This window comes from Aphidius gifuensis, linkage group LG4, assembly GCF_014905175.1.
Source record: "Aphidius gifuensis isolate YNYX2018 linkage group LG4, ASM1490517v1, whole genome shotgun sequence".
NCBI lineage: Eukaryota > Metazoa > Arthropoda > Insecta > Hymenoptera > Braconidae > Aphidius > Aphidius gifuensis.
The window spans coordinates 21,226,849-21,252,758 of record NC_057791.1 but is presented as its reverse complement, the minus strand read 5'-3'; the positions used below and the strand labels follow the sequence as shown (position 1 = coordinate 21,252,758).

The 25,910-nt window shown below is 22.6% G+C and overlaps 1 protein-coding gene across 3 annotated transcripts; it reads right to left on the bottom strand.

Annotated features, from left to right (window-relative positions):
- Positions 1-1,512: 1,512 nt before the first annotated feature.
- Positions 1,513-16,473, bottom strand: LOC122855647 (atrial natriuretic peptide-converting enzyme-like). 3 transcript variants are annotated; one of them, XM_044157171.1, is made up of 17 exons: positions 16,344-16,473; positions 13,606-13,661; positions 12,363-12,471; positions 10,720-11,159; positions 9,822-10,249; positions 9,521-9,648; positions 9,189-9,321; positions 8,624-8,769; positions 6,952-7,150; positions 6,700-6,852; positions 4,749-5,033; positions 4,527-4,668; positions 3,806-3,987; positions 3,539-3,728; positions 3,197-3,480; positions 2,958-3,106; positions 1,513-2,873 (listed from the first exon to the last, which is right to left on the bottom strand). In XM_044157171.1, exons 2-17 carry the CDS (start codon positions 13,650-13,652, stop codon positions 2,685-2,687), a joined length of 3,204 nt encoding a protein of 1,067 aa, XP_044013106.1. In that variant the 5' UTR covers positions 13,653-13,661; positions 16,344-16,473; the 3' UTR covers positions 1,513-2,684. The 3 variants fall into 3 exon arrangements, with proteins under 3 accessions (XP_044013106.1, XP_044013108.1, XP_044013109.1); XM_044157173.1 differs by having other exon boundaries at positions 3,197-3,474; XM_044157174.1 differs by having other exon boundaries at positions 3,539-3,689.
- Positions 16,474-25,910: the final 9,437 nt, after the last annotated feature.

The window sequence follows — 25,910 nt, the reverse complement described above, 5'->3', positions numbered from 1 at the left end:
CCTGTTTTTATTTTTTTTTTTTAATGCATTTATTGTCTGATTTATTCGAATAATTATTTTTAATTTCTACGATATTTTTTAAATATAATCTCTCGATGGTATTAACATTGACTTGACAGGAGTTGTTTATATAACTGTTAAATAGTTTATTTCATTTTTTTTTTATATTAATAATAAATATATCTCTCAAAATTTCACTGACTAGCAGCGATGCAAATTTCATTTGTGCGCAAATATTTCATACACTAAAGCAAAAATTATTGTCATTAAAAATAATTGATTTTAATCTTTAATAAATTAATTAATTATAAAGCATTTTATTTATTAAATAAATAAATAAATAAATAATACTGGCATTTTTAAATTTCATTCAATAATATTTCTACAATATTTTTTTTTTGTTTACTTTAACTATTTATTTTTATAATAAATTTTTACTATTTTTCTCTTATAAAATATAAATCAACAAAGATATTTTCTAGTATCTTTACTGATTGTATTGTATAATATCCCTCTTCAAGTCCTAATTGACTATGTTTTTTAATTTGTCTATTTTTTTTTTCTACCAATGTATCACTTTTATATAAAAAAAGAAAATTAAAAAAAATCAACTAAAATTATCTCTGTTAATTTGTTTTTTTTTTCTCATTAAAAACTCTAATATTTTTCTTGAATAATTTAACTAAATAAAATTGTAAATTTATCTAATTCTAAGTATACTAATTTATTTTATTTTTTCTATTGATTGTATATAGATATTTTTCAAACTGATACTGATACTGATTAATCTGTATCAATTTTTCTATATATAATTTACTCAGCTGTAATAGGCCGAATCTTGCAATTTTATTTTTCAATAATTAATTCTAAATTTAACGTAAATATAATTATATTTATTTTCTTATAATTAATTTATTGTCCATGATGGAACATTTTTCTTAAAATTATTTATTGTCTGTTCACACAGTATTGTCGGTTATTATTACGAATTCCTTCAATATTACAACTAATTGTTGTCTGGATACTAAGGAAAACACTTATTGTCATTTCGCAAATGAAAAAAAATAAATAAATAATCATTATTCCTCAAACAATTGACAAAACAAAAAAAAAAATTAAAAAAAAAAAGCTCTGTAATATAATAAAAAATAATTTATAAAATAATTTTAGAAATTTGTATTTCACCAACAATACCATTATTAAACTTTTTTTTTTTTTTGTTATTAAAAATTAAATATTTTTGCCATACAAGTATCTTTTATCAATTTAAAAAATTATTAACATTAGAGTGTGCGAATCAAAAAAGTGCTGGTGCAATAAACTACCATATCCCCTAGAATTCAGTCAACATTTTTAAATATCTAATTTATACGATTAATATTGTCATAGCTATTTTAATGATAATCAATATTTAAACAAGTTAAATCAAGGCATAAAATAAATAAATAATTTAATTTTCTAAATAAATTTCTAATCAAAATTAAAAAAAGAAAATTATTTTTTTTATAAATGCCTTGTTAACTTGTAAATTAATTTTTATCACTTTATAATTATTTACACAACACATTCATTGATAGAGCTCATAGCTACATGCACACAAATTATTATTAATCTATTTTATTCATTTACAACATTTATTCAACCTCACACTGACATTTATTATTTTTATTTAATTATAGGACATAGTATTTTATAATTCTATACTAACGCATCTTATGCGATATATTATCATCGTATGATTATCTAGAACAGGGAGTTCACAGTCAAAACGATTTTAAAAAATTTAATATTTTTATATAAGCAATCCAAAAGTTATTATCTCTGTTAAAATTTTTATATAATTTCGTATCAACTGTATATTTATTGTCAGCATTGTGAACCATTTTGACTGGAAAAAAAAAAAGGATAAATTCTTTTGATCACTGTGACTTTGTCACTATTGATCTATATAAAATGTATTTTTTTTTTTTTTTATTTTTTATTTTATTTTATTTGTATAATATAACGCATTATATGCGAAATTTTTTTTTTTATCTTTGTTATTTAATTCATCGTACTAAAAAGTATTTGTATTTATTTTTTTTGTATATCTTTTGATATTCAAATTCATAGAAAATAAAGTCACGGCTGCTCGTATCTCGTTTATCTGAACTTTACTATTTTTGAAATATTTATTTATTTATTTATTCAAAAATTGGAAGGGTATTTTTTTTTCACTTGACAGCCTAAAAATTATTCTAAAATGTTTTATTTTCTACTATGTTTCAAAGTATTTCATTGACAAATTGCAATTATTATCTTGCAATTAGACTAAAACTTTTTTTTTTTTCAAAATAAATAAATAAATAAATTTTAAAAAAGTTTTTATATTTCATTTTTATTGAATATAATATTTGTAGAAAAATTATTTTTCATCTTGATTATTTATCACGTTTTTTTATTTATTTCCAATTTATTGTCAAAATTTAAGTAAGAAAAAAATTTATCATTGATAATTCCACAATGGTGGCAGTATTTTCAAAATTTTTTAAATTTTAAATTTCTTCATTGACTTTTTATATAATTTATTAAAATTATTATTCATTTTTAGAGTTTGTTATTTTATTTTTCCAAGTGTAATTAACACGCTTACCGTCTTTTGAGTATATTTTTTTCTTACCAATTCTCTTGATGACACGCCTGTGTTACCCATTTTCATGATTTTCATATTTAGCCATTTGTGCACGTATCCAAGGTACATATTTTGGTACATATGCATAAACACCTGGTAATCTTGGATGTGCACATTTTATTCCCCAACTAACAATACCACCAACAAACCAACGCTCTTTATCTTTTTCATCTTGGCATAAAAGTGGTCCACCAGAATCACCCTGTTGATAAATTTATAAAAAATATATATATCCCATTTCATTAATTTTAATTAATTAAATAATTTATTTAGCTTTTATTTTTACCTGACATGCATCTTTTTTACCCTCAGGATATCCAGCACAAATCATTCCATCAGTAACATTGAGCTCTTTGTGTTCAAGCCAAGCATTACAAAGTTCTCTCTCCAAAACTGGCACTTTAACTTCATTTACTGCTGGCTCATACTGTGATGCTATAATAATTTCAAACAGATTAATATAAATGACATATTTATTGACTCGAATATCTTGATAAATGTTATTTATTTTTTTTCAAAACTTACAATCCGTATCCTCTTTTTTTCCCCATCCAATAACAGTACAAATAGTACCAGGTGCAATTTCAGTATCATGTTTTGGCAAACAAACTGGTCTAAGATGTTCATGAAAATTAACTGGTTTTTCAAGTTGAAATAATGCAACATCATTATCATGTGCTGATCCCATATTATAATGTGGATGTGGTACAACTCTTTTAACTTTTCTTTTTTCACCAAGATATGTATGTGCATGTCTTCGTGTTATTCCCAATTGTATTGTCCAATCAGATAAATCAGTATGACTAAAACTAAATAATTATATTAAATTTCTTATTAAATATTATTTATTTTTATTCAATAACTCACTTTCCAACACAATGTGATGCTGTTAGTATCCATTGATCTGATATTAATACACCAGCACAATAAAATACCTCCATTGGACCACCAAGTAATGCTGCTAAAAATGGCCAATCACCAGGTACTGATTCTGTTCCTCCAACTATTCTTGATTGTACTTTTGAATTACCATAATGATAACGTCTACGTCCACATGCTTTAATTGAAAAATTGGAAAATTTTAATAATATATAAATATTGAAAATTAACTTGAATAAAATTATTTTAACTCACCAAATTCTGAGCATGATAATTCAACAGTTGGATAATCATTTTGATCAGTACATGCTTGTAGCTCTTTCAAAAGATTACCACTACCTTTTTGTGCAAGTCTCCATTGTTGTAGAGTATCAATTTTTTGTTCACGAATTGTAATATTTTTATTTTTCATCGATAAAATTGAACTGTTAGCAACTCTATAAAAAAATAAATATATATTTCAAGATAAATAATAATAACAATGTAATATTATCATTGACAATTGTAAAATTCTTTTTTTCAAAAATAAAGTAAAATATAAAATAAATGAAATTTGTTGAATGAGCAAAGTCTGAAGATTTTCGATTTGAGTTTAGTCAGCGTGATATTGCTACAAGGTATATAGCAAAAAGTATCCTCTTTACTTGCCTATCATAACATGCTTGAAAAGATATAAATCGTATTATTGAACATATCGTTCTGGGGTCATGAGCTGCTACTCACTTCAAACGTCAGATATTTTCAAATAAAATTTTTGATATACACTTAATAATAATACTGCTGATAAGTTTATTTAAAATTTCATTTTAAATAATAACAACTGTCAAGAATAAATTTCTAAAGTAACTATTAATCATATTAATAATTACATTGTTAAAAAAAAAAAAAAAAACAAGTACCACAAAATTAATTATATAACGTGTAATTAATTTTACCAAAAATAATAAAAATAATATTATTTTTTAAATGAACTTACGTATAGCCAAGAAGACTACAAATTGCTTGTGCTGATGTTGATTCCCAATGTGAAATACAAGCTGGTATAAATGTACTATTTTCAGCATGATAAACTTGTAAACGTCCTCGACCAATGTCTCCATTACTTTCACTCAATCGTACTAATAAAAAAAAAAATCAAAAACAAAAATAAGCTATCCTCAAAAATAAATGATATTAATAAATAAAAAAATAAACTTACGACAATTACGTTCATCCTGACCCCATGGACAATCCATAACACCATTACAAACATGAACAGATGACATGCATCTTCTTTCACCACAATGTAACGTTGATGATTTTGTTATAAAATCTTTAATTCCAAATTTTTTACTTTTACCAGGATTTGATTGTTCAACTGTCGTTGATGCACAATCACCACAACCAATTTCATCAGTCTGATCAGCACAATCAACATGGCCATCACATCTCCAATCAACTGGAATACATCTTGTAACATCACATTGAAAACCACTTGTGCAAACTGTCGAATAAAAATTATTCATACCAAAAATTATATTAAATTTACACGTATATATTTTATTTTATTTTATTTTTTCGAATAATGAATTTATTGGGTTGTAATGGTGATAGGGAGTATCATATTGTGTTCAGTTGAGTTGAATTTTCAATTGAATCATATTGACAATAGGGGCATAAAATAATAAAAAAAAAACAAAGCTAAATTCAAAATGATTTTATTTTCAGTTCTTTTGTCGTTGAGGATTGGATTAGCTAGTTTTTTCTTCAAGGCTGATATAATGTTATCAAGATTTTGCTTATATATATATGACAAGTGTCTAGATGTCTAGGTCGTCTGATCTATTGCTGATGGTATTAATGTGTATATCTATATGAAACTAAGTAAAATGAGATTCTCACTGTACTTTCACATTAATCAATAACCCAGAAGCCTCCCCAATCCTTCCAAAAGATTATTCAAGAGTATAATCTTGTAAAATAAAATAAAAAAAGAACAATGTAAAAAGATATTATATTAAATTTAATAATAAAAAAAATATTTTTTTTTAATAATAAAGCATATATTTTAATAATATTATTAAGAATTTATTATTAAATTTTGTTATCGTAAAAATTATTGGTAATAATGAAAAGATAGTTTTCTTTTTTAATTTAAAAATGTAATTATAGATTCAAGGAGTGAGTGGAAATATTATTTTTGAATAATCAATAAGATAGATAAATATTTTTTTCTTTTTGAGTGTTATCTGGGGTATTTTTAATCGATTGATGATATTGGCTGCAAGTGGAGGCTGGATGACGTTATCGTAACGGAAGAGCAAGCATAAAGTGGACTTCCGACTTTACTTTGATTAAGTAAAATCTTTAGACAAGTGGTTGGAGACCAAAGTTGGACAAGATCCAATAGATTTAACTTGAGATTAATTGTTTGAAATTAAATAATTAAAGCTAAGTTATTTATTAAAATTTATGCATTTAAATGTAAATTAATTTGCATGTTTGTTTAATTTTATCATCTATTTGTTTATTTATTTGTGTTGATAATTTATTAAATTATTTCATGATGTTGGTTTATTGATAATAATTGAATGAAATAATGCGTTAGTTTATAGAGTTTTTAAAATTAAATTCAAGGGGTTTTTGAACAATGATAGTGAGTTGAGAAATTATGGGTAACAAAAGGCACATATTGTTAGTTACTTCTTGGACGTAAAACAGAACAAAAGGACAATGGAGAACAAATACGACAATCAATAATTACAAACTAAATTTAAAAAGTTTTTTTTAAATTAAATGTACTATTTAAATGTGAGTTTAAACTTGATAAATATTTAAATTTTATAAACTATTTATAATTTTTGTTAAGATAATAAATTGATGAAAGAAAAAAGAAAATTTAATCAATTTTATATATAGCTGTTAATAGGTTTCTTTTTTTTTCATGAAAGTGTAATAATGATTTATTATTTTTCAATCAAAGAGCTGGATTCAAGAGGTATCTTAAATCTTAGTTTTTCCAATTTTGTTTGATTTGAAGATTTGATAGAGACGGTCAAAAGAGAGAGAGAGAAAAAAAAACAATTACATCGCTTTATTAGTTTTTTTCCCCTAAAAATCATTTTCACCTAAGGAGGTCAGTAAAAATTGCTAAATATTTTTTATCTCACCAGGTTGTTCAGCTCTTTTAGCAGCTTCAATAACTTCATGATGTCCAACACATAAATCGGAATCCAGATTTTCCGGAAAAAATTCACAGGCAAGATAGTCTGGTAGTCTCAGTCCAAATACGTTTAAAAAAAATCCACATCTTCTCGTCATTTCTAATTGAAAAAAAAAATAAAAAAAAAAGGTTAATATACAGTTGAAAAATAAAAAAAACTAAAGCTAAATATTGAATTATAAAAATAGCTATTAAATACCATAACAAAGACTTCGACAAGGCCGTACAACTTGACCCTTGGATCCACATTTTGGTACAAAAACATTACACAAAAATAATGCTGCAAGTTCATAACAACGAACATCAACAACAGCTTCATAATTTTCCAATTCATGTTGTGCATCACGTTGATTAAAATTACCCATGTAATTTGGAAAAACAGTAAAATTATATGGTACCTAAAAATTAATTTAAATCGATCAATAAATCATTAATTTTTAAATGATAAAAAATTATTTAACACGAAAATTAAATGATATTTTAATAGTATCAGGGATTAACAATTTTTATGAATGGTTTTGGATTTTTTTTTTTGTTGGAAAAGGAAAACAATAGAGACGTAATGATCAGCAGCATTCACTCTCAATTATCACGAGGATTCAGAAGAGCTTATTTGAATAAGCACGTATGCATCAGCTGGAATTCAGCTGAGCTCAATAAATGTGATCATTAGTGCATGAAACTTGGAATGACCACATTTAATATTAATGTCATCTGTTAATTCAATGTACATTTTACCACATTTAAAATATCATTTTTATCAAGTAACAAAAAGTTATTATGTTTTAATAAAATTTTAAATAAATATATTTATCATACAAATAGTATTATAACTTTTAAATAAATATTTTATTTTTAAATCAAATATTATTTAAGTCAAATTGTATAATTTAATAACAAATATATTTTAAATTTAAATTAATTTCATTCGTCTGTTCCATGTACATTTTATCACATAAAAAAAAATATTTTTATTATTTTTTTTTTTGTAGAAAGATGTATGAATTTAATCTTCTTGCATTATTATAAAAATAAAAATTTTACAACTCTCGTATTTAAAGAGAAACAAAAAGTACATTTTCGTAAATCAGAAAAATAAAAATACAAAAATTCATTAAACGAGTGAAAATAAAATAAATTTACGGAATTTTTTTTTATTTTTGTGGATAAGTCAATAATACCCAACAATTTTATGAGAATAATTTTTATTTTATTTTTCATTTTTTTTAGGCTTTAATAGTCACGATCAAGATAAACACTGATGCTATGAATTTTTAAATCACATACTTAAAAAAATGTGTGTTGAAGATAAAATAAAAAAAAATAATAATAACGTGAATTGCATTCCTAAATTCCAACGCAATGTTGTGACCTCGTTTTCAGATTTTCAACAAACTTTTGTAAAACATTCATTGAGTTGGACAAGTAATTTCACTTGACTTAACTCTGGACACTCTAATAACAGTTTAAAAATATATTTTTTTTTTTTTCAACAATAATGAAAGAATGAAGAGCTCTTGTCATTTTGACTAAATTTTATTTTAAATTTTTTTTTAGATCGACAAAATTTATTTAAAAAAAAAAAATATCAATTTTTTATAAAGTCGAGTTACGACGGCTGACTCTATTTAAACTTTTCTACTCGCTCAATATTGTATTTAATTTTTTAAAAATAAAAACAAGATTGCATTTTAAATTTTACTTTAAAATATTTTCATAAATACAAAAAAATTCATTATAAAAAATTTAAAAAAGTATAATTTCATTCTAACTAAATTTAAACTTTTTACTAGCTTAATTTTATATTCAATTTTTTTGTGCTAAATTTATTAACTTGTGTAAAAAATTTAATTTAAAAAATATAAACTTACCTTGTGATTGAGACAAAAATTGACAATAACTGGTAGACAAAGTCCCGGTGATGGATTATTTTGTTCTCCAAGTGTGGACTCTTTCAAAATTACCTCCGATTGTTCCATTGTTTTATTTTCATATTTAACGACATTCTGTGGATATGCTATAAACAAAAAATAACCAAACAATCGACATTTTTCATAAATAACAAAAGCGAGAAATTTTTCTTTGAAGAACTTTCCAACAAAAATCAAAATAATACCTCCGTAATTACAATGATAAAAACAAAAAGAAATAATTCAATATAAAAATAAATAATTCATATAAATTTTGATTAAATATTAATATTCAATTAAATATTATAACTTTTATTTGTTGTGTACTTAATATCGTAGTTATGAAATTTTATTCAAGCAACTTCTATTGAGTTTTGTTTGCAATTGGTTTATTCGAGACAGAGACCAACCAACAGAAACCATTGAGTTCAAAACTTTTCAGTTATATAAAGCATTATTCATCCAACAACAACAACAACAATAATAATAATAAAAGTAATAATAAATGAAACGTGTATGTACTTACATTTGAAATAAGCAAGAAATCCACCAGCAATTGCAAGTAGAGCAATGGCATTTACAAGAACCTGAGCAAACCTAAATTGTAATCTTCCTCGAGTAACATAATGGCTACTTGGTCTTCTGATATCTCTGATGATCTTGAACAATCAATAATAAAAATAATATTAACAACCAATAGAAAACAATCAAAAAAATACCAAAAATAAATAAACAAATATTTAAAAAAGTAATTGAATCTATTTACTAAATAATTTTTTATATATAGATGCTAATTTTTTATTTTTGTATAAATAAATACTTTTAAAATGAAATGTAATAATTTTAATTTTATTTTACCCTGTGATGTAATGACATGTTACTACCACTGTGAAATCTGACAATCGTTTGCAAACTTGCTGGTGTACTTATTGATTTTGTGATTGGACTGCCCGGTGGATTTTCCATATCTGGTACCATAGCTCTGCCTGAAAATACAAAAAAAAAAGAAATTAACATTAATTAACATAGATGAATTTAATTGTTTCATTGTTTTAAATTGTATGAAGAAATTTATTAGCATTAATTGTAACTTGCTCAAGTAATTTCAAGTAAATTAATTTAAAAATGAGAAAGACATTGATAAATCATTGATGATTACCTGGAACTCTGCCATTTATGTGTTTGTGAGGTAATAATGGTGCCTCCATTGTTTTACTGGTATAACTGGGTGAGCTTGTTTGACTATAACTGTCTGATGAAACATTACTATCTTGTCTAACACTTGCTGGTTTAGTAACAGTTGTTTGACATATTATTGCACTCAATGGTGGTGGTAAATTTGTTTGTGTTGCTTTTGGTAATTTTTCTAATCTTTCAATACAACGTTCTTTACGTAAATTATTTTGCATCATATTTTTAGCTCTATCAATTTCAATATTATATTTTGTTTTTGGCTGTTGTTGTTGTTGTTCACATTGTAAACGTCTTTCTAAATTTTTTGATGCTGCTTGTAATGCTTCAAATTTTGATCTTTTATCAATGTCATTTTGATCTTCAATTTCTGTTTCAAACTTTGTGCATTGTTGTCTAAAAAAAAAAAAAACAAATTAAATTTATAATAATTTTATTTTTTACTTTAAAAAACTTTATTTGTTAAAATTTTAAATACAAAAGTTATCAACTTTTTTAACAAACAATATTTATCATCAAAGAATGAATTGTGAGCTTTTTTTTTCATAAATAAAAACAACATATATACATAAATAAATTTCACAATTGTAAATAATAAAAAAAAAAAAAAAAAGTAAATAAAAGTTTTGGCAAACACCTGCTAAGTTTTTCAAACAATTTATGTGTCTACTAATTTTCTCGTAATATCGTGAACAAGTTGTGAGGGTTTGGGTACAACTTTGTATGAGGTAAAAGGGTCAATTGTTAGAAGACATTGTGTGCCACGTGTATAATACGTGCTACATCATGAAAAATAAAAATTATTATTTTGTGTGTATAAATTAACATTTATCCATATATTTAAAAAATATTAAAACATAATTTACCTTAAATTTATTGAATTTATTTTCTGATTATTGATTGGCTCATTATCATTATGAAGTAAACGTTTTTCAAGATCACGTGCAGCTTTTTGTAATTCATTAAAACTTGACTCCAAGTGTTCTTCTTGATTACACTCAAAATTTCCTACACTATCATCATCATCATCACCATCATCATCATCAAATTTACTTGTTGAAAATTCAGCATTTTTATTGAGCTTTTTAACTTGACAATTTTTATCAGAATATCTTGATTTTTCAATATCAATTAATTTTTTATTTGATGTACTTGTTGTACACTGCCAAGATTGTCGTTCATTAACATCACATTGTTTAACAACTTCAGCTTTATGATCATCACATTTTAGTGTATTATTATTTGTTAAAAAAATTGGCGGTTCATTGTTCATTCTTGCTGGTATCGGTGGTGGAATTCGACGAACCTAATTTACAATATAACAATAAATTCTTGAAATAGAATCAAAATTATTTATAAAAAAAAAAAAAATGAAAAATTTTCAAAAATAAATAATAAAGCTATGATAAATTTTTTACTAAATAAAAAAACATAATAAATTTTTAAATAATCTGTGTATAATTACTATGAAATTGATATTTTGATTTGACTATTATTATTATTATTATTTAAAGCATGTCAATGATCGTGACACTAGCTTATTTTATTTATCATATTCAATTCAACGAGTCCAATGAGTTCAGGGAGCTTGAATTCACATTGTGCATGAGGCTCGTGTTTGACCTTGGAGTATGTGTTGGTGTCACTGGTTGCTTATGCAATTGTAAAAGTATTTGTGTATACATGTGAATATGTATATCTATATATTGTGTGTATTTGCGTTTATGTGAGCCAGGCCGTTTGTTGCGAAAAGAGGTGTTTCTGGGCTAAAGCTCTACCCCAGCTTTAGCTGTATATTTTTTTTTTTTTATTATTTTTTTTCTTTTTTACTACATCTCTTTTTTCTAGCCCTATGTATGTACGTTTTTTTTTGTTATTTTAACATTTTTTTTTTTCTCTTTTATATAGGATACATAGCAAAGAAAAAAAAATATTTATTATTATTATTTTAATTTATCTTCCACCTCGGTTCTTTTGACTCAATTCGGGCTCGTTGAATCTGCAACGAAACGCGCTGTCGTTACTAGCAAATAGTATAAACAATGAAAAAATGTAACTACTAAAAAATAAAGGAAATAATAGAAAATTTTTATTATTATTATTATTTTATCGCATGGAGAGTAATAGATAGACTGAGCTTTTTATATTGTTAAATTTGTAAAAAGAAGATTATTTTATTTTATATGTATTTAATATTTTAATAATGGATAAATGATAATTTAAAAAAAAAAATATTTAAATGAAATATGAAATAATAGGTAAATAATAATAATAATAGATAGATTTATTTTATAATTGAAAATGACATTGAATTTATGGATGATAATAATAAAAATATGAAAAATTTAAAATTACAATTTAATATTATGATGAGTATGTCATCAAAGTGTATTAAAAAAAAATTGCAGAGTGCATTTGCGCTTGAGATGTAGATAAAATTTTCTACTATAAGTTGAAAATATATATTTCAAGTGGTTTATATTGAAATTGTTATTGACCCAATACTCACTGTTGGGGTTTCAGAATGACGTCTCGGCAGTGGTGGCTGTTGGTGATTTCCACCCACTGGCAAAAAAGAACCACATGCCGGAAGTGCTACACTATTTGTTCTGCTTTGTCTAAATAAAAAAATTAATATATTTTATCATTTCAATATGGAGTATATATGAAAAATTAAAAAAAAATTATTTGTCCAAGATTAAAACTATTTAAATTGTTAATTAAAATTTTTATGATATTTTAATTTGCATTCTTGAAACATAATAATACAGTGTATTTAAAAAATTTAATAGAAATTTTTTTTATATAATTATTTAATTAAATAATGTATACATAAAATGATATTTTTATTTCAGAAAAAAAATAAGTTTATTATAATTTTTTAAAAATTCCAGAATAAATTATTTTGTATAAATTTAATTTTCATTGGAAATTTAGCAATTAACTTTTTTTTTTATGTTAAAAATAGTTTTATAATTATGAGTTTTAAATTTTCATTTTTGACTTAATTTGAAAATTATTAAAAATGAATTATATAATGGTGTTTTGAATAATTTATTAATAATGTATATATTTTTTGAATAAAAAAAATTGTAATAATGAATTTCCTGTTAAATTAATTAATTTTATTAAAATTAAATCAACAGACAATGAAAAATAAATTATCTGGTGTTATAAAAAAATATTTTAACGTTTTTTATTGAATTAAATAACGTGTATAAAATTTTCTAAAAATATATTATAATGATTAAATTAAATTTCAAATAAATTATTGAAAAATGAATAAAAATTATATTGATAATAAAAATAGATTAATAAATATTCTGTTAAATTTATATAAAATTTAATGGATATCTTTATTAAGGGTTTATTTATTGACTATTTGTAAATTAATTTGCACATGGACTATTTAGTTTGGATATTTGATGATGGCAAAGAGTACCCTTGGTACAAGTCGTGCATATTGCCATACATAAACTCATACCCCCAGAGGTCGAGGTAATTAAGTGAAACCGAGTGAGTTCATAGTAAATTAAAATGCTTGAATATTTACCTCTTGGTATTATTCAATAAACATGAGATCTGTTTTTTTTTTTTTTTTCCTTTTTTCAAACCATTTTTTACTCGTGCTTTTATAAATTACATTTTCACTTATTACTTTTGATATTAAGAACTCATTACCACATTAATTAAAAATAATAATCATCGTGCAAATGGAGTATTGTATAATTTAATTTAAATATTAATATTACCTTCCTTCAGAAGTGTGGTCAATAATTTTATCTTCCGGTCTGGACATTTTGCACAACTAAAAATTAAAAATAATAATAAAAATTAATTTTTATGATATTTTTTTTAATGATAAATAAATTTAGAAACATAGTAGTAAATATTTTTTAAAAAATATTCGACGATTAATTGTGTACATCGTTTGAAATTTAAAATCTCGTTTGTCGCATAAAAGCAATTTATCACGGCAATTGGACACATAAAACTGATCTGCTATATTTTTTTTTTTCAAGTCATAAATAATATTTCAATTCATCTACATAAAAAAAAAATGATAACAATAATAATAAAACGATAAAAAGACCTTGATATTTTAACTAAATTTGCCTTTGAAATTTTTTTTTTATAAATAAACAAAATTGTTAAATAAAAAAAAAAAGACAAAATTTCAGACAGATAAATTATGGCTGACTAAATTTAAACTTTTCTACTTGTTCAATATTATATTTAATTTTTTTTTTTACATCAAAAAATGAACGTAAATTAAATTATAAGAAAAGAATAAAATTTTTAAAAATTATCAAGTCTATTATGAATTTTTTTTATCAAAAAACTTGCTAAAAATTGATTTAAAGAAAAAAAAATAGATTAAAACTTTATCGAAGTGAATTTGACTGAATTTAAAACTTAAAATTGCTAAATTTTATATTTAATGCATCAAATTTCTTGTAAAAAAATAAAAAATAAATTTAACTTTATACTTTGATAAAATTAATTGAATAAAATTGAAGGTAAATATTATAAATTTGCAAACATAAATGCCAAAGCTGATAAATTAATACGGCTATTGTTTATATCATTTCGAAAAAAATATAAGACTTATATATATGGTATTTGAATATTGTGCTAAATAGCAAATATATCAAACACGAAATTATCTATTCAATATCAATAGAGTATAATTCTGATTTGCTGCAAGCAAAATCCACCATTAAAACGAGCGACTAATGAGTCGTATATACTGATTTAGAAAGACACAAATGTCGTCATTATATAACTATTAATTAAAAATACATAAAATATATAATAAATATTTTATAAAGGACAAAATTGTATGAAATGCATTAACATATTCACTGAATTCCAGGGTTATTTATACTCTTTGTCATGCATCAAATGTATATATCAAAAAAAATTTCAAAAAGAAAGCTCAACTTGGCTTATCTAACTTTCTATTCAATGCAATTATTATTTTTTTTTTTTTCAATTTTTATATGAAAAAAATATTGGAAAAAGACAAAACGATTTTATCCCTTGATATATAAATGTCATTTTTTTTTTTATTATTATTATTTTTATTATTTTTTTTGAGTCCTCGGATCAATGTTTGGAACTTTATGACATTTTTTTTTTTATATTGTAAATTGATGTAACAAAAAAAATGTCATGATTTTTATTTGTGAAGACGGTATTTTGTGATTGGAAATTCTTTTCTTTTGATAATTATTTTTGGCTATTGGTAAAAAGATATTTTTTGTATGATAAAAATTGTTAGCCACATTGACGTTGAGTAGACACTTAGTGGTTGTCATTAATTTACCGTTAAAAGCTCAATTATATATAGAATTTTTTTTTTTTTTATTTTGATTTAAATTGTCGTTACAGAAAATTCAATAACGACAAGACAGTATTAATTAAAAATGATTTTTTATTTTCAAGATTTTGATTGAAGAAAAATCAATACTGTAAAATTATTGTTATCTGATTGAATGAAATGTGAAAAATAAATTAAAGGAAAAAATAAATCAAATGAAATATCAGAAAATGACAGGTACATGATAAAAATAAATTAGTTTTAAAAAAAATATTGAAATGAAAAAATAAAAAACAAAGCTTTTTGACAGTTCAGATAACAGTAAAAAAACATTTCACAGCTTTAAATCATTTCGATATTCAAAACTTCGAAATCTGTAAATTCTAGTCATTTTTTTTTCAGTTTTTATATATTTTTTTTTATCTTTTCAAATAAATAAATTATATGTCGTTGCTAAAACAACTCGAGATAAATTTAAAAACTCGTATTTTTAATTTTTAAAAGTTTATAAAAAATTATAAAAATAATTATATATTTTTTTTTACAATTATTCATGATTTTAAAAGTATGCAAAGTTATTAAAAATATAATTTTTATACATTACTAAGTTATGAAATTAAAAAATTCAATTTACGATTAAAAAACGCATTTATTTTAAATAAAAATGTGTTCTCTTTTCCCATTTTCCCCACGTTATATCGAAAAAAAAAAAAAAAAAAAAAATGCATCAGATAAAATAGAGACTTTAATTATAATTTAAAAAAGAATTATTATTATATTTTTTTTTTCAAGTTATTAACGAGTTTATTACGAACATGAAAATTTGAGATAAAATATAAACCAGCTATGCACTATGTTAATAAGTTTTTAGTAGTTTTCATTAGTCTCAAGACTCATCTGTTTCTTAGCTTTAGTAATTTTGTCTCTTTAGAGTACTTCCACCCCAAGTGATGATTACGTCGGATATTTTCGCTGACGTTTGACATTAAATAAGATATTAAAATTACGAAAAATTTAACACAAAAATACACTATACATTAAAGTAAACCTCATTTGTCTTAATTAATTAACACAAAAATATCTCTTAAAAAAAAAATATCAATTAATCATTCATATAATACTATTTTATTTTTAATTTTAATAATTAATTAAATTATAAATACTTACAAATAATTAATGGCCAGTTATGTTTTAGTAGACTCCAGTTAATCTGCAATTTTCCAAGCAAGTTGTCACCAACCAATTATGAAAATTTTTCATTTTAAATTTGACCATAATAGCGATAAAATAAATTCAATATTTATCACCAATAAACAAAAATTAAAACAACTAAAAAAAAAAAAAAACTTTAACAATCAAATTGATATACTAGTTTTTCATATTATTATTATATTTTTTTATTTAAATTAAACTTTTAAATGAATAAATTAAAATATATTAATGAAAAATTTATAAAGTGCAGTTGAAAATTAAAAATAAATAAGCAAAACAAAAAAAAAATATAATTATAAAAATTAATAAATGTAAAAAGATGTTATTTTAATTTAAGATAATAATGAGTGCACACGTGGAGCAACCGTGTGCGTACTACGTGCGTGGGTGGTCGTATACAACTAAAATTTTTACCACTGGGTGCGGATGGCCGCGACGACGACGACGACGACGACGGCTACCGACCCCCTGATTCGCGCCTTCGCACAACACTCTCTAGCTTACTCAGTTTTGCTTCTTCATTTTAGCTTGAAAATTTATTTTCTGCGCAGGACAATTTTCCTCAATGACCCTTGGAAAATTATATCCCCTTTTTTTCTATTTTATCTCACTCTTTTTCAAAGATCCCAGTTTTACAACACTTCGAAATACATATATTTATATTTTTTTTTTTTTATTATTTAAATAATAAAAAATATATTTGATGAAAAAAATAATAAAATATTTACGATGGAAAAATATATAAAATTGATATTATATAATAAATCAATTTCGAAAAAAAGAATTATTTATTTTAATGTAATTTATTATATAATAAATTAATTTTTTAATATTGATTTATTTTTTGTTTTTTTTATAAGATTAAAATTAAAATTTTCTGAATTTTTTTTTTTGATTTTTTCTTTTTTAGTGCGATTATTTGTGTAATCGAGGATAAATCTGGGGACTGTTGTTTGAGGGGTTGGGGACAATCAAGTCGAAGTAAGATAAAAATAATTTTTTTTTTTTTTATTTTGAGAAAAGAGTCGAGGGTGAAAAAGTAAGCGTAGGATGCTTCCTTGGTTTCACGAAAATGCGTCAAGTTCAATTCAATGCGAGAGTGGATAAAAAAAAAGAGATCGAAAAAAAAAGAATAGAATCAGAGAGAGAGAGGGAGAGTGATGGTATGACTGTTCGATAGACTATATATATACAATTGATCCTTTGACAGACAAGCAAACAACTGATGTGAGTCCTGCGGCAAGCAATAATCTGCGTGAAAAAAAAAAATAAATAAAAGAGAGGTTTTTATATGAAACTTTATTCCATTACTCGTCTCTTTTTTTTTTTTAATGATATTTTAACAGATAAAGACTCATGCCTAAACTGGCCGAAAGCCAGATTATAAAAATCACTTCCGTTTTGGTGCTTTCAAAGCCCAAAGATTATCACTTTTCCTATACGGAAGGAAAATAAAATAAATAACAAAAAAATAAAACAACAAACAAACTCTTTGATATAAAATCTAATCAGTTGAGTAGTGTATTGAACAATACAATTTTAGAAATATATTATCAATAGTAATATTAATAATATAACTGTACTATCAGAGATTGATCTTCTGTATTTATTTATTTAACAACAAACGTTTCGGTTGGAAATCCATAATATGGATAATATTCAGGGGGTTTTTATATTCTGTAAATTCAAATAAATAATAATTATATAAAATTAATTAAAATATATCAATGATAAAAAATGTATCAGTAAAATTCCATGATAAAAATCATTTGGGTGTTTGAAAACCCAAAGATCATCACTTTTCCTTTGTAAAAAGAAAAATAAATAAATAAAAGAAAACAACAACAAACAAACAAGCTTTTTGATTAAAAAAAAAAAAATCTAATCAGTTGATTAGTGTAAAACAGTAGAATTTTAATAATAAAATTGAAAACTCATAAAAAAAAACTCAATTATTCTATAAACAAAAGTTTTTAAAAAATAAAAAAACCTAAATGAAAAGAAAATGAAAACAAAACATTGAAAAGAAATAAAAAAAAAACAAAGAAACTAATCACCTAGATGAATCTTTTGAGTTTTCTTTGAGTGTTCACTTTCTTTCACTCGGCATAAAATGAAATAAAAAATAAAAAAGAAGACTGTATCAATTTCATTTGGTTTATGATCGTTTTGGTAAATCTTTTTTTGCTCTCCCTTGAGGGTTGAAAGCTCGAGTGTCTTTATACAGACTAATAAATTTGACAGGTATCATTTGTATACATTAACATGAATATGTTGATTTATAAAAATTATTACATTTATTATTATAAATAAATTGATAAAATATAATTGAAAATAATAAATTTTTTTAACACAATTTTATCATGACTTTGACAAATATACATTTGCGTCGTAGCTTTTTTTTTACGACGTGACGAACGATGTTGCTTGAAAAATTCTAAACTACTAAAAGCTCAAAGAATTTCCATAAATATATTTTTTTTTTTTATATGATAAATACAGTTGTAAAAAAATTTATAACACGTAATAATATTTATCAATATCAGATTATTACAAGTACTGAATAATATCCAAAAATTCTGAGATAAAAAATAATAAGTTAATATTTATTTAAATGCAAAATAAATGGAGATTTTATTTTGTTAATTTATATAGAATAAATAAATAATAGTGAGTCAATTTTTGAGTAATGTTGATTGTGTAAAAGCACTACATACAAAATAATTATTTTTCAAGACAAGTCTTCTGTAATTTAATTTTTATTTCTTCTCGTGAAACGTGAGTTGAATTGTAAGTATAATTTTCTCTTTTTATTCCTTTTTTTTTATCGAATAAAATTGCCGAGAATTTAAATTATTTCAAGTGTAATATTAAAACCCGACTATTGACAGTGGTGACAATAAAAAAAACAGTCAACTGATCAATCGAAAATAATTTAAACAATTTTATAAAATCGTTAAATGTTTTAATGAACTTTTATTTACGCCTGAAAAATTCTCTGATAGAAAAAGAGTTTAGCATTATATCATAAATTTACAATATAAAGTTTTTTTAAAAGTTTTAAAATTTTTTTTATCATAAAATATTATAAAAATTCAAATTCAATATATGTCAAAGTTTCGAAATCGAAAACTTACACAAGACAACAAATAAAAAAAAAAATAATGTAACGAAAACAATAGAAAAAGAATGAAAAAGAAGAAAATTCTATGACAAAAAAAAAATGGCATGGGTTTGCTGAACTATCATCGAGTTGAATGGGGAAAAAAAAATATATATAAAAAGTACGTTTTTATGTCTTGTTGTTGGTTTGGATATTGTAACTTTGGTAGCACTTTTATTTGGCTAGACTACATGACTAGATGGCTCCAAACTTTCAGCTGAACTTGTTATCCTGATTCACCCTAAAATATAATGTTTTCGATGTCACTGTCTTCCTACGATCGCAAATTTCCACAATTTAAATTGTCACAAAAAATTGCAAATAAAATTTATGACTACATGAAATGTTTTTTTTTTTACGTGCTAAAAAAAAAAATGAATAATTGATTTTTATATTTTATTATCTGTGTAATGAAAATGAAAAAAAAAATCAATAAATTGCAAAAGATTTGGCTTTACGACTGTCATTTTTCGAGCAGAATTTAAATAAGTAATAAAAGTAAGTCTTCAAGATGACAGTGTGTGTGCACGTATTTGAGTTATATTATTATTTTTTATATTTTTTTTTTTTTTTGAAATAAAATATGTTGAATTGTTTGAAAAGTATGTGTTTTATTGAAAATTTTTTTTTGTTTTTTTTTAAAACAAAGAGCCCTGACCCTGTCGAGGCTGTTCAATTGAGGCGGAATAAATTTATCCTATACCAGTGTAGATTTGGCTGACAAGCAACAAACTTGACTCCAATAAAAAAACATATAATTTTTTTGTTTTTGAGATAGTTTGAAAATTCGATAATGCATTTCATGAAATATTAATATAATTTAAATAAATAAACAAATAAATTATATTAAAAATTTAAAATCAAATTATATGACAGTATGAAGATATATTATAAAGAAAAAAAATAATACTAAAAGATATTTTAAAAAATTGAAAAGCTGCTTACATTTATCACTGATTCTATTTTTTTTTTTTTTTTTTTTGATAGCTCAGTGATAAAAAAGCTCAAGGAAAAAAGTTTGAGATTTGATGTATAAAAAATAATATCACTCTTTATAATTGGCAAAAAATTTATAATGATCCGGAAAAAGGTAGAGGGATATTTGGAAATTTGAAAATGAAAATATTTAATTTTTTAAAATGCTATTGATATAGTTGAGTGATGTATGAACCCAATGATCATATTGAAAAGTAAAAAATGTTTTATTTATAAATTTGATAAACACTAATATATATAGGGTTACCATATTATGCGAAATCCTAAAAAAATTTTCAAACTCAATTTGTGCATTTTTATAAAAGTATACTTTTATAAAAATGCATAAAATGAGTTTGATAAAATTGAAGCATCGACATGATTTAAAAAATTAATTTTATTTAAATTATTTAGCAACGAAAAGTTTAGCTTATAGAGCTAAATGGACTTCTCGGATAACTTTCACCAATGCTTACAATTGTCATGTATTGTACCTCTGAGGTCTCTAGTCTTCTTGGCTATAGCACGTTATTAGGGTTACCATATGCAAAATCCTATCAGGATGTCTTGATTTAGGAACGAATGTCCTGATAATGTCTTTTTAATATTAAATGTCCTGATTTGTAAAAAATTTTTTTTTCTAATTAATCTGATATCCCTGGTGATAATATTTCTCGGCGATTACTCCGATCGTTTCCTTAGTAACTCTGAAATTTCTCCGAGATCTCCGACGAGGAAAAATTTTTTCGGCCGTTTCTCCAAAAGACTCGGGTGAAGAAATGTTCGTATATAAACTCGTTGAATTTTTTTATTTTTATTTTTAAAATTCAGCTTCATTTGTTGTGGAACAAATAAATATTAAAAGAAAAAAAAAAAAAGCTCAATTCTGTATTTGAAAGCTGGCTTGAAAGCGTAATGGATCGAAAATTATTATTGATTTTTTTATAATTGCAAAACGATTATGTTGATAGATTTAAACTGCAAAAAATTCAAGTCATTTTTTGTAAAATTAATAAAAATAATATAAATTTTATGTTAATTGAATAATTTTTTTCTTTGAAATTAAATTAATAGCCAATTGACAATAAATTATCAAATGTAAATACAAAAAAATAAATAAATATAAATTCCATAAATTTAATCAACTTGTTATTTTTTTTAAATACATTTTCATTTTTTTTGTTTAAATTCCAGTTTATTTGTTGGGAGAAAAATAAATTTAAAAAAACAAAAAAAAAAAAAAGCTCAATTCTGTATTTGAAAGCTCGCTCTTTAGAGTGTAATTGATTGAAAATTATTATATTTTTTAATTGCAACACATGCTCGTTAATAAAATTCAAATAACTCAAATTGCAGAAAATTTAAATTCATTTTTATAACAAATTCCAATGCCACTGAGTATTTTCCTTGTTTAATTATTATTTTTATTTATTTTGCATATTTCCGTATTATTGAGTAATCAATATTATCCCCAATGCAATATTTAAAACATTATTTATTTTAATTTATATCTCTAAACTTTTGTATTCATTTATTTAATTTAAATTTCTTTTCATTTTGAATATCACAAATAGTCGTATTGGAAAACAATCAGCTATTTTCTGGAAACTACTTGATTATTTGCTTTCGTGGTATCTTAATTTAAATTTTCCGATTAATTTACGTATATCGAATTTCAATTTCATTGAATAAGTACAATGATTTAATTTGAATAAATTTTCAATTCACCAAAAATATTTAAAATAATTATACGGAAAATTATATAATTTATTTTTAATACTCGGTTAAATTGACTTTTATTTTCTTTCTCATTTCGCCAGGAAAAACTTTGTTTAGTTATTTTTTTTTTTTGATTTATTTTTATTTTAACAGAATGTCTGAATCAACATAAGTTTGAGTTATTTGTTTTTTTTTTTTAAAAAAAAGAGTAAAGAAAAAGAAAAAATCAAACACAAAAAAGTAAGCTGGGAAAATCTCAGTTGAAAAAAGAAAAAGTTTGTGATGTGTCACTTGCACGTGTGTATCAAGGAATTTTTAAAATATAAAATAATAATAAAAAAGGATAATAATAAAATTTGAATGCCATGTTGAGAATGAGAAAAACAAATATGTATAATACGCAAGTACGTGCCTGTGGGTCTCAGGTAACTTTATTTGCTGATGGATCTATTGAATATTATCATGAAAATATATGATGAAATATGTATACTATCTTGGAAGGAATAAGAATGTTTGAATAGTCAATCGTGCAGATTTTGGTTTGAACAGTTGTTTGAGTAAACTTTGATATTTCAAATAAATTCAATCAACAAGTAGAACAAAAATAAAATAAACAATATTCATATTTTAATTTATTATTAATAATTTATAATTTTAATTTTACAAAATTAAATTATGCAAAACAAATTTTACTTTTAGATTTAGATTTTATATATACAAAGAATAAAGTATAAAAAGTTTTTTCTTTCTATTATTTTTTATTGTGAAAATTTAATTTATAAAATCGTAAATTTAATTTTCATCTTTTATAAATCAACAATTGTATAGTAGTAAAACTTTATAAAGTTAACTTATATTTTTTTTTGTTTTTTAAATAAATTAACAGACAGTTGAAAATAAATTATATGATGTTTTTAGAAATTTTATAATAAATTATTTTGTATTCTGTGTTTAGTGCTTTCAAAGATTATCACTTTTCCTACAGAAGGAAAATAAAATAAATAACAAAAAAATAAAACAACCGAAAAACTCTTTGATATAAAATCTAATCAGTTGAGTAGTGTATTGAACAATACAATTCTAATAATAAAATTGTAAAACTATAAATTGATTAATGTGTTACATTTGACTGTGTAAACAAAAAATTAAAATGTAAAAAAATATCTGGTGTATTAAAAATTTAAGAATAAATTATTTAGTTAATTAAAATAAATAATTTGATAATCATTGAAAATTAATAAAAATAGTAATATGAATTGTTTATTATTAAAATTTAAATTAAATAATAAAATTTGTTTTAACTAATTTGTCAAATTACAAATTTTATGAAAAAATAGTTTCTACAACAGAATTATTGGATATTAAAATTATATATAATTTCAATAAAATTATAAATATTTTGTAAATAAAAATTATAAAGTAACAATTTATATATAAAAATTGTTTAAAATAACATTTATGATAAATAAATGTAATTAAACAAAAATTTATTTGATAATAAAATTTAGTTTAACTAATTGAATTTATTAATTTTCAAAATTCTTACAGAATAAAATTGAAAATAAATATTAATAAATATAAATTATTATAATGTATATATAATTAATCAATTTTATATAATGCATTCATTGCATAACTTTACTTTTTAGAATCTTATTTTAACAATTAAATGTTACCACATTTTCTTTAAATCCTCAAATCATCAATGTATAATATTCAATTATAAATCATTTTGCTTAAATTTTCAATACTATTAATAATTTATACGCTTATGTAAATATAATGGTAACATGACATGGATTTATTATTTAAGAAATTATAATAATAAACATCAAAAATTAAAATAATAATCACTTACTTGATTAATAAATAATTTATTCAACTTTATCATGTCAAATTAAAATTAAATTTATAAATATAAATAATAATATATTTTAATTTAAATTTATTTTTGTTTTTCATTGACAAGTAATGTTTAAGAAATAAAGATAAACGTATTTTGCATGTTTAGAAATAATTCAAAATAAAAATTGTTATTTAAACAAATTTCCTTAGTTTAATATTGAAATTTTGTATTAACAAAGTATTATTTGAAATATTAATTAAATAAAAATTATACAAGAAAATAAAATTATAAACAATAATAAAATTTAATATTAATTAAAAATGTACCAATAAAATTGTTTACGTAATGGTATAAATACAAAATAAAAAATTAAAACATTTAACAAGTTTTATAAGAAAACAAATAGAAATTATCTTGAAAATTTAAGAAAAATTTTGTTTGAATATTCTGATAATATGAATTTTATATTAAATAATTTTTTTTATTTTTAACTCAATTATCAATCAATTAATTAAAATAACTATGGATATTTTATGAAGAAAAAGTTACACATAAGGTAATTAAAATATGTTAATGATAAAAAATGTAATAATAAAATGCAAAGATAATGAAATTTAGCAAGTTAATGTTCACTAGTTGTCATGTGACAGTAACATTGAAATTTGAGATAACACAATATATATGTATATAATATGAAGCAATGTTTGTCATGCACTCAGTACTTCTACTTGTGGTGTTGATACAAGTATGTTACCACACTTTACCCTCACCATCATTCCCCAAAATCCAATTTTATCTTTTCCTTATACTATTCAACTATTTTTCAAACTAGATGGACATGAAGTTGATGGACATGATTGTTGAAGAGCCTTAAATACTTCAAAACAACTAAATTTCATTTACTTGAAAAATTTATTTATTCAACTTCATGTCAAAATTAATTATATTTTTAATTAACTATTTTAAATATTCATCAAGCATGTGAAAATAAAAAAAAAACATTTGCAAGTATAGAAATATTATTAAATATAAACAACCCTTTATTTAATTTCTTTCTTTTAAATTTATAAATTTTATAATTAAAAGTATTTATTAAAGCTGCTCTAAATTATTAACTATATTCTTTTCATCAACAATTATTTTCTATTTGTGGTTTTATTCTTGCAACTTGTAGATGGTTGTAATTAATTTTTTTGAGGATACGAATTCAAATTAAAAAATGTAAAAAAAATTAATTTAGGAGTTTAAAAAAACCAAAAATTATTTGCGTGGGGGCAAATACTTCTAAGCATAGAACGAGTGAAGGAGTTTAAAAGCCTACTTGTTCTTTGCAAGGAGGTATTTGCCCTAAAGCTTTAGAAGTAACTGTCAAAATTTATAACATGACATGGAATAAAATCCAGATAATGACTGATACATAAATGGGTGTAATTTTTAATTTAAATCATCTCGGAAAATTATCTGTTATCACCGAGACTTGAACTGAAGACCTCCAGTATCGTAGTCAAGGTGCTTTTCAACTGAACCACAAGAGCATCACGCTGTATGACATAGTTTGATAGGAAATATAAATGTAATAAAGTACTAAAGCCATATTGTTCACCAAATAAATTAACTAAACTCGAAATCTCATCTATTAAAAGAATATTTTTTCAGTGTTCAGACAAGATTCACACAGTTTGTTTTCAAATACAAATTAAAAAAATTTAAAAATAATTAATACCGTAGTTTAAATGAACAAAAATTAATCACATTAAGTCTAATTTGTATTTTATTTTAAACTCAAAAAATTTATTTTGATTGATCGATTTCCTTTTTA

Coding starts and splice junctions, on each gene's coding strand:
- LOC122855647 (XM_044157171.1), bottom strand. CDS start 13,652: ATGTCCAGACCGGAAGATAAAATTATTGACCACACTTCTGAAGGAAG. Junction 11,160..12,362: donor GTCATTCTGAAACCCCAACA/GTGAGTATTGGG, acceptor ATTGTAAATTAG/GTTCGTCGAATTCCACCACC. Junction 9,322..9,520: donor ACATGTCATTACATCACAGG/GTAAAATAAAAT, acceptor TGATTGTTCAAG/ATCATCAGAGATATCAGAAG.